General features: G+C 34.1%; 1 protein-coding gene across 1 annotated transcript; it reads right to left on the bottom strand.

The window, feature by feature from the left end:
- Nucleotides 1-2,457: 2,457 nt before the first annotated feature.
- Nucleotides 2,458-5,883, bottom strand: LOC120082537 (leucine-rich repeat-containing protein 9). Its single transcript, XM_039037746.1, has 10 exons — nucleotides 5,657-5,883; nucleotides 5,489-5,560; nucleotides 5,305-5,397; nucleotides 4,657-4,738; nucleotides 4,501-4,557; nucleotides 4,201-4,265; nucleotides 4,005-4,100; nucleotides 3,736-3,822; nucleotides 3,562-3,642; nucleotides 2,458-3,474 (listed from the first exon to the last, which is right to left on the bottom strand). The coding sequence occupies exons 1-10, from the start codon at nucleotides 5,753-5,755 to the stop codon at nucleotides 2,764-2,766; spliced, it is 1,443 nt and encodes a 480-aa protein (XP_038893674.1). The 5' UTR covers nucleotides 5,756-5,883; the 3' UTR covers nucleotides 2,458-2,763.
- Nucleotides 5,884-10,544: the final 4,661 nt, after the last annotated feature.

Here is a 10,544-nt window from a genome sequence, read left to right as displayed (position 1 = left end):
TCACTCTCACTTTATAACATTGTTTACTATTTAAGACTGAGTATTTCACCTAGATGACCTAAATGACTCGATCTTAATCCTGAGCTAACTATGAACTCCTGTTTATTTGGGATTGCCCTTAGATTTGCACAGTTTAGGGTTGGCTCAATAGTGCCAGCTCAATAAGACTCCCATTTCAGGGGTAAGACCGGATAGATAGTTGGGGACATATGGTACAAGACGGAGTTCACACCTACCCGATTTAAGGATAGGAGAAAATTTGTTCTCTCAAGTACTGAATCCAGGTCTTGAACAAGGGGCCCTACCTTCTCATTGGGCTGAGAGATTTGGTTTGTTGATTGGATCACAAACTAGTTGTTCATTAGAGGATTAGTAGGGAGTTGAGGAATAAGATGTAATCTCAGGGGTAAAACAAATATTTGACCCAATCGTTATTACGAACAACCTGTGAAGGGTCGACTTGCTGATTATGGTTAAATCATGTGGACATAATATACCTACAGTGAGGGGAGTGCAACTATGGGCTTTAGTGGAATGACCCATTAGTTAACGAATGGAGATTAATCTGGTCTAATGAGTTTAGCCAATTAATCTCAAATCGTTGGAGCCCATGATCTATAGGTCCGTGAGGTCCCCTTATTAGCTCGTAACCAACTAGCTCTAGAATAGCGTGATAAGTTAATTTGAAACATTAAAATTAGAATTAAGGGAATTAGTAATTATATGAGATATAATTATGTTTAATTTTAGAATTAAACGGTATAGAAGAATTTATGTATTTAAATATGATTTAAATATATAAAGATGGATATGTGTTAAAATTAATTTAATATTTGATATTAAATTAATTAAGTTTTATTTATTAATTAATTAGTTAATGCAATTAATTAATTTTTCATTTTTAAAATCAAATAGATTTTAAATCAAAATTTGATTTTGGATAAAATTTAAAAAAAAAAAAAAGAAAAAAAAGAAAACTAAAACACAAATGGAAAAATGGGACTATTATCCATCACTTAACTAGCTCACTCATGAATCAACCATTTGGCCTTGTTTTCTCCATGCATGAGCTACAACTCATGCAGCTCTTCTTTTTGCATGCTGATCTGCAATATCATAAGAAGATTGGAGTGAAAGTCGGGCATGCAATCTACAGAATTTTTAGAGAAAATTCGATTTAAAGAATGGTTCTTCAACAATGGTTACTGCAGTGAGCTTTTCTCCTTCATCACTTGATTCAAGCTTGTTTTGAGTCCCACAACTCAATCTAGAGCACCAAGAGAATAGTTGGGAAGATTTTGAGGTGGTCTACAACAAGATATGAAGAACATTGCAGTTGGAGATGGAGCTTTGAAGAAGTTCTACAAGAGGTGTGTCTTGAAACCCATTTTTCTGTAGAAGCATGCTTTATATTATGCCAAAATTAGTGAATTTGAATGCATAGATGATCCTTGTGCTTCGGTTGCAATTGATACAATCCTATAATTGGTATTAGAGCGTCAAATAAGCATTCAATTTGGTTTAATTTTGGTTTGGTGGGTGTTTTATTTGAGAAATATGAAACTGATGAACTAATATGGTTTTCTGAGTTTTGGCTGTTTAATTCTCTTTAATTTCTCATTAAATTTGTAATTTTCTCTTTCTTGATGAGCTTTAATGTTTTCCCAAGAGTTTGTAATTTATTTGGAATCATTAGAGTAGAAATTAGGTTGTAAATCGAAGAAATAAGCATAGAGGCCGAGTTGCAGTTCCAAAAAAATCAGCCTCTGTTCTTATCGTCGTTGTGGTTCCAATTGCTAAACGATCATCTAGCTCCAAACACTACACGATGTGAAGAAAAGCTAGACAATCGTATAGCAATGGGCGCTGGTCATTGTGATGTTGAACGCTAGATGAACGTGTACTTATGAGAGCTAAATGATGCGTTCAATTTGCTATACGATAGCATTAAGTGATCGTTTAGCTTTGGCGTGAGAACTAAACGATACGTTGAATTTACTATTCGATGGTACAATATGATCGTTTAGCAACGATGCGCGCTAAGCGATGCAACGAAGTGCATTGCAATAGCGCTATCATGAGTGACAGAAATTGTGAATCAAAAGAATCATTTTAGGGTTTGTTTTTGCATGTAGAGGGGAAATTGCGGGAGAAGATCAAACTAGTTTTTTTTTTTTTTTTGAATGATAGACTAGTATCAACAGTTATTAATTATGCACTATATTAACACTGTTAAGGAATATGTTATTTCGAATAAGTAAAAAAAAGTGATTCTACCGTTGTTAAAATCACTTTTATCATTTTCAAAATCATTTATAATATGCTCTTGACCATTCAAAATCAATTTGAATAATATGAAAAACACATTTAGAAATGTAAAATCAAACACTAAATTCATTTTGAGGTATTAAAAACGTATCCAAATTTATTTCATTATTTGAAACTTGACAAAAATAATTTTAACAATTTCAAAATCAAATTTAGGGTAACAACTAGAAAAGTAAAAATCCTCCACCATTTCATCACGTAAAAGGAAAAATAAAAGAATTGTGTTAGTAAGCTAAGCTCCCCTCAAATCAAATGCCAAGTCTCCCAACATCAGTAGCCTATGCTGCTTCATAGCTCATAGCCAGACCCAAACACTGAAATGAGTTTCTAAAACTCATTGTCCTTTTCTATTACAGCATTCCAAACATTTGTTTAATCTTGGAACTGCCATGAGATCCAAATTTTCCCAAGTAACTGAATGGCCTTGCATCGAAATTACTCATCAGCCCATGTTGATGGTCCGCCCATTCCGATTTCAACTACTGGGGCTATTTGTAACCTTGCAACTCGGTCTTGGTTTTTCATTTCCTTTCTATTAGATGAAAATGATACCGAGTTAGCCTTTATACTCATGTCCTCTACTGCTTTCTCACCGACCTTTCCAAGATCAGCATTGATGTCTTCACCGCCATCGCCTCCAAAAAGCTGTTCGAATGGCATCTCAGTATCATCAATAACATCAACCTGCCTTTCCCTTTCCTTCTTTGCTTTCTTCTTCTGCTTTTCGATCTTGGTAAGTGTCTCCTTGTGTATTAGTGAAGATGGCTCCTTATTGTTTTTTGCCCTTTTCTGCTTTGAAGTCTTCTTATCCTTAGCAATATCATTGGTACCGTGATTTATCTTATTGTCAAGAGATGGAACTTCTTTCTCCTCCCTGGTGACCTTGTCCATCTTGCGTTTTTTGCACTCTGACTTCCTTTCCACGTCAACATCATTAGGATGATCAAGTTCACCATCACTGCCTCGACCAGACATATGTGTTTCAACATTATCTTTCAATTTTCCATCTTTTTTCCCTTTTTGAAGCTCTATTTTCTTGATTGAAGTGTCATCACCTTTATCACTCCCGTTATCCTTCTCATTCTGAATGCATTTATCAATTGGTCTAGCATTCAATACACGCAAGCCTGGAAGCAGTCGACGAATCTGCAGTTTCACTAGTCAGAAAAGAATTCGAGGAACATATCATTTAAAAGGGTTGAAGTAGAAAACTTGTAGAGAGTGAGGATGGACCTTTTTATCTAACTTAGCACTTTCAGCAATAGGATTCCCTTGAAGATTAAGATTCTTGAGATTGCCTAATGAACTCAATACCTAGAACAGTTCAAAAGGTGATTCATGAAAAAAGAGGAGAAAATAATGAAATTTTAAAATATTAAAGAAAAGGTTAGATAGGATTTATCTTACCTTCAGATCTGACCATCTCATTATGACATTATTTCCCAAATCCAAATTCAACAACTTCTTGTTATGAGCCAAATCATTGGGGAGCATCTGGATAGGGGAAGTATACTCAAGAATAAGTACAGACCAGGTGTCCAACAAACAAGAAGAATAAGGTGTTATCCCATCATTAAATAGTATTCAAAATTGGATTTAGTGCAATTTAAATAGTAATAAACAAGTTCTCAAGAGATCTGCATAAGACAAAGCATACTAATCCAAACAGCACATACCTTGATTTCATTGTGAGCAAGTCGAAGCTCTTTCAGTTCGATACAAGACTTGAGAGACGAATCAATAGATTGAAGCTTGCAATTAGAAAAAGATAGCTGAAACAAGGATAAATAAATCACTCCTAAGATCCTTGATTGCAGTCAAGACAGACTAATCTTCAGACAACAACCAACATAACAACAGCTTGATTCTTACTTTTTTCATTGATTTCAGTTTCAATAGAGAATCTCCAATAGTATGGATTGGATTTCTAGAAAGAACTGCAGAAAACTCAAAAGGTTAGAAAATAAGTTAGTTTGGGTTTCTAATGAGCATCACTCTTGAACATGCAAGTCAGATTTGAGAAAAAGAAAAGACTATTCTCAGAACATGTTATTTTAAAATTTTTAAAAAATAAAAATAAAAATAAATAAAAAAGAGAGAGAGGAAAAGATCTCGAATATGGCAACTACCAGAAAAGTATTAAAAGTGAACATGAAAAATGAGAAACCATACCCAGAGTATTCAGGTTCTTCATCTGATCAAGCTTGCAAATAGAATCAATCTCATTGTCTGTAAAGCCCCAAAAATGAAAGAATCCAATTAATCAGGATCATTATCAAGGTATAAACATGAACGAAGCACTGTATGTCAAACTACAACAAGGTTCACCATTCAAAATCAAAGCACATAAGCCAACAAGTGGTCTAATTTCGTCCATTGACTGAAGCTTATTCTTTCCCGCATTTAATACCTAATTAGAAAAAAGGAAAGGAAACTCAAAATCAAATCATAGCATAGCATCTACATCAATATATTTCCTGACTAAGAAAATGTTAACGAACACTGAGTTGCATCTATACTAAACAGAAATCCGTCCATATCACAAATCCATAGATTCCAAGAGATGTCTAAAATGAACAATTAGAACTAAATACTTAATCATATACAAAAAAGAAAAAACAAAAACAAAAACAAAAAACTATACCCCATTTGGAGTGACTAGAGAAAAAAGTATTTTTAAACAAAAATTATTTTTATTTAAACTCTTTGGCTAAAAACCGTTTTGACATGAACTTTTAATGTGCTTCAAAAGCTATACCTGAGCCAAAATAACTTATTTTCAAAATTAAACACTTGAAGAGTTAATCCAAATAGATTCTAGACGATGAATAATTCTACAAATGGACAAGGGTGGGTCTCTACATTCAAGAGAAGAGGTCATTTCATATCTCAAGGATCGAAACCCAGTTTTTAAGATTATGCTTATGGTCCATTGGCAATAATATAAGTAAGAGGAAGGATGAGTGTGGTACTTACAGTAAGTTTAGAAAGCCCCTCAATTCCTTTTAAGCTTTGAAGTTTGTTTTGTACAACTGAGAGCCACTTCAAATTCGTGCACGATTCCAACCCCTTTCAATTAAACGTCCAGAATGAATAAACGCCCGAATGATAGAAACATTGGACATATGAGTTAGGAGACCACAGAAAAACGCTCAAATACCTGAAGCGATGTTAGATTGTTGAATGTCAAATCGAGCTTCTCCAAGTTTTTGAAAACGGACAAACCATTTACCTGCAAAAGAACATGAATGCAGTAGAACTGAATGAAATGGAGAAACAGAGAAGACAAGAGGAGAGATTAACTAACAAAGGGAAGGGAGGATGGTACATCAGAAAGAGCCTTGTGATTGAGCTTGAGAGTAGCAATGGCGAGCGGGTCCTGGGTTGTGTTATCATTGAGAACTTGCTCTGTATTCAACCGAGTCATAGTCGTGAAAAACCCTAGTTGCTCTGCTACGAACTGACTGCTTCCGAAGACGCCTTCAAATTCTGCGGGCAGTGCTTGTCTGCTGGATTAATTCTACGGAGTGAACGTTTCAAGAAATTTGGCGTACTACGGAAAAGAGGTTAATTAGAATTGTAGGGTTGTTTTTTTATTTTAATTAAGTAAAAGGGGGGTTTTGAAATCAATTTGGGAAAAGGGAATGTTTTTCTTGAATTGAAAAGACGTATTCATTCAAAAATAAATAAAAAGAAAATTACGAATGCGTTTTTTGAAGGGACGCATTCAGTTTCGATAAAAAATATATTTTTTTATTTTTTATCTTTTATTCTTTTATTCTTTTAATAACCCTAAAATAAACCATCTCATTACTTTTGTCTTTTTATAGTGATAATAATATTAGTAATTTTTTAACAATATAAACAATAATGTTATTTTGATTAAGAAATTTTTATAATTAATTTGATATACTAAATATTAATTTTAATAATATTCAATTTGTTTAATTCCAAATCATTATTACCTAAAATCAACCATCTCATTAATCTCGTTTTTTATTTTAATAGTAATATTACTAACTTTTTAATAGTATAAACAATAATATTACTTTGAGATTAAAAAATTTCTATGAATGATTTGATATACTCAATATTAATTTTAATAGTATTCAATTAATTTAATTCCAAATCATTGTTTTTGTTTAAAGTTGTTAGAAACTTATGCAGAAATATAGATATTAACTCCCGACTATTGTAAATAATATTCAAGGTGCTTTAGGATGTGTTGTAGACTGCAAGTGCATTTTCTTGTTTGAATTTGATTAATAAATTTGATTATATGTATAATTTTCTATATTCATAACCAGAAGAAGATTCTCTATTATGCCTAGATTGATCATGTTGAGTCACATAGTGTCCACGATCGCCATGGCCTCTTACACTTGATGGTTGGTCCTCCTCTGTAAAATGTATAACCTCACCACGATATCTGTATATCATGTACTAGTCATGGACATCTGATGGACATGTGAAGTTTGTCCTTCTTCCGTACTTAGCGTACTAAGGGTTGTTGGAAAGAATTCAAATGTTGAGGGAGAAGGCATCATGGAAGTATGTATAAAGTGATCGAGTGAGGTTGTTGGATACTCATTCTGGAGATTAGATTGAATAAGAATATCTTGATGTCTTGTTGGATCACCTTGTTCTTCCATCGGAACATCACCATCGAAATATCGTACTCGATATATAGAGGTGAGTCTAAACAAGGCCCTTAGACCAGATAATGTCATACTTGGTAAACCGACTTGAAAAATAAAAGAATAACAAGTTAATGACTTTAAAATTTATTTTTTATGTAATTAAGCAATAAAATTAAACAATCATAGTAAACAATAAACTCATACCAACAAGTGATAGGATGCTCTTGCTTTCAGAGTTTTTATAGCATTTTAAAAACGCTATAAAAAAATCTCAGACTTTTAATACTATGGGTTGTCACGACTTTGCATAAAATGCTATAAAATACCTATTATAGCATTTTTTTCGAAGTTATCGTAAGTCTTTTCTCCTGTAGTGTATGGTAGTTGATGGCGAAGTTGAGGATCCATTGTCTTACAAGAAGGCAATGGAGGATATTGACAAAGATGAATGGATCAAAGCCATGAATCTCAAAATGGAGTTTATGTACTTCAATTCAGTATGGGATCTCGTAGATCAACTTAATGGGGTGAAACCTATAGGTTGTAAACGAATCTACAAGAGGAAACAGGATGCTGATGGGAAGGTGCAAACCTTCAAGGCTAAACTGGTGACAAAGGATTATACCTAGGTAGAGGAGTTGATTATGAGGAGACTTTCTCACCTGTTGCCATGCTGAAGTCTATCCGGATCCTCCTATCCATTGCCTCATATTATGACTATGAGATTTGGCAAATGGATGTCAAGACCGCTTTTCTAAATGGCAATCTTGAGGAGACCATTTATATGGTGCAGCCCAAGGGATTCATAACCCAAGGTCAAAAGCAAAAGTTTGTAAGCTCAATTGGTCAATTTATGGACTGAAACAAGCATCTCGATCTTGGAACATAAGGTTTGATACTGCGATTATATCTTATGGCTTCGATCAAAACGTTGATGAGCCTTGTATCTACAAGAAAATCACTAATAGTTCAGTAGTTTTTCTAGTGTTGTATGTAGGTGATATCCTACTCATTGGGAATGATGTAGGTTTACTGACTACAGTTAAGAATTGGCTAGCGATCCAATTCCAAATGCAAGATTTTGGAGAGGCTCGGTTGTTTTTTTGGGTATTCAGATCTTTCGAGATCGAAAGAACAAAATGCTAGCATTGTCTCAGGCGTCGTATATTGATAAGATGCTTGTCAAATATTCGATGTAGAACACTAAGAGGGGCTTATTGCCTTTCAGGCACGGAGTTACATTGTCTAAGGAACAGTGTCCTAATACACCTCAAGAGGTTGAGGTGATGAGACGGATCCACTATGCATCTGTTGTAGGCAGCTTGATGTATGTGATGTTATGTACTAGACCTGACATCTACTATGTAGTGGGGATAGTCAGTAGATATCAATCTAATCTAGGATTATATCACTGGACAGCCATTAAGAACATCCTCAGTATCTATGGAGAACGAGGGACTACATGCTTGTGTATGGTTCTAAGTATTTGATCCTTTCGGGATACACGGACTCTGATTTTTAGACTGATAAGGATTCTAGGAAATCCATATCAGGATCAGTATTCACTCTTAACGGAGGGGCAGTAGTATGGTAAAACACCAAGAAGGATGCACCGCTGACTCCAACATGGAGGCTGAATATGTAGGGGCTTGTGAAGCTGCTTAGGATGCCGTTTGGCTTAGAAAATTTCTGACTGATTTGAAAGTTATTCCAGATATGTCAAAGTTCATCACACTTTATTGTGATAATAGTGGTGTTGTGGCTAATTTCCGAAAGCCTAGGAGTCATAAGCGCGACAAGCATATAGAGCGGAAGTATCATCTCATCAGAAAAATTGTGCATCGAGGGGATGTGATTGTCACGAAGATAGATTCGGAGCACAACGTTACTGATCCGTTTACAAAGGCCCTCACGACTACAGTGTTTGAGAGTCACCTATAGAGTATGGGTCTATGGGACAGACCACGTTTGGACTAGGGCAAGTGGGAGATAATATACTGGGTGTGTTATGCCCTAGTTTATTATTTGTATACTTTGTATTTTTATTATATTGTACACTCCACTATCTTTAGGTCAAGTGGGAGATTGTTGGGGTTGATGCCCTAAATCTCGTAGGGTCCTATAGTTTGTAAAAATTGTATGAATAAACTCATTATGTATTTAATAAAATATGTGATATTTTATTCATTGTCTATAAAATATTTGATATTTTAGTTGCATTAACCACAAACCAATAAACTAACATCCAAGGTTATCTTTGTAACTTAAGCATGTATGTGGAGACATACGGGTGGATCATGTTTAAGTGATAACCTAAATGGTCTATAGTAAATGGATAAGGCTGGGTACCTTATCCTAGTGACATTATGAGTATGGCCCACTTTATAGGTGTTACAATTGTTATAAAGTGCTACAAATGATCTGATCCTGATCATTCATGTATTAGACATGCGAGTGGGTATATTCTATACAAAGGAGTTTGTATAAGACCGGAACATGAAATGTTTAGTCTCATTATATAACGTCGTTCATAATAGAAACTTACATTTCACCAGGATGACCATAGGTAACATGACCTGAATCCTAAGTGAGTTGTGAATTCCTGCCTATGAGGGCGGTTTTTTTATTTTTATGAGTGAGAGTGGCTAGATCGCCGACTCAACAAGCCTACAATTTTGGGGAGTTGGGAATACAGCTACATAAGATGGAATTCACTCCTTCCCCGAAGCAGAGGTAAGTAGATAAATTGCTCCCTTAAGGGTTGATTCCGAATCTTGAACAATGTGGCGCCATACCTTTTCCTAACCCGAGAGGGGTTTAATCATAGTGAGACTATGATCTATTGTTCATTAGTGGAATCAATGGTACTTAAGGAGTTAGATGTAACTACAGAGGCAAAACGATAATTTGGCCTAGTTGTACTTACAAGAAATTTATGAAGGGTCATCATACTGTTGATTGGTTATATCCAATCGACGCATAAATATATATGTAGTACGAAGAGTGCAGCTATCGATCTTTAATGGAGTGCCCGATAGTTAATGAATGGTGAATAATGTAATTAAAGAGTTTAATTAATTATTCACGAACCGTTGGAGCTTCAAACTACAAGTCCATGAGGTTCCCTTGGTAGCTCAATAGGATTTAGTTGAGAATCAGTTTTTGGATTAATGTGAATTGTTCAAATTAATAGAGGGATTTAATTATATATGATATAATTAAATTGTTTCAATTATATATGATATAATTGTCATAATGTATTTCATACATTATAGCTTAATGTGAGGAAATAAATATTTGAATGAGATTCACATATATTTTCTATGAATGTGATTCATAGTTGTTAAATTTAATATAAATATGATTTATATTAAATGTCATATAATAGAGAAAAGAAACTATAGTTTATATTGTATGTGATACAATATTAAAATTATAGGTTATATGTTATATTTGATATAACATATAATTTAATATAAATATAATATGATAAGTTAGTTATCATATATATTTATATTATATTATCATAGAAGCACTCTGGCTTTAGAGACTCCTAAGGAAACTACGCAAGTAGAA

This window comes from Benincasa hispida, chromosome 8 (assembly GCF_009727055.1).
Source record: "Benincasa hispida cultivar B227 chromosome 8, ASM972705v1, whole genome shotgun sequence".
NCBI lineage: Eukaryota > Viridiplantae > Streptophyta > Magnoliopsida > Cucurbitales > Cucurbitaceae > Benincasa > Benincasa hispida.
This window is presented reverse-complemented; position numbering and strand designations above follow the sequence as displayed.

Excerpts from the sequence above, each read along its gene's own strand:
- LOC120082537 (XM_039037746.1), bottom strand. The coding sequence starts at position 5,755 with ATGACTCGGTTGAATACAGAGCAAGTTCTCAATGATAACACAACCCAG. Across the intron at positions 4,739-5,304 it reads AGGGGCTTTCTAAACTTACT|GTATTAAATGCGGGAAAGAA; the intron begins GTAAGTACCACA and ends TTTTCTAATTAG. Across the intron at positions 3,643-3,735 it reads TGAGATGGTCAGATCTGAAG|GTATTGAGTTCATTAGGCAA; the intron begins GTAAGATAAATC and ends GAACTGTTCTAG.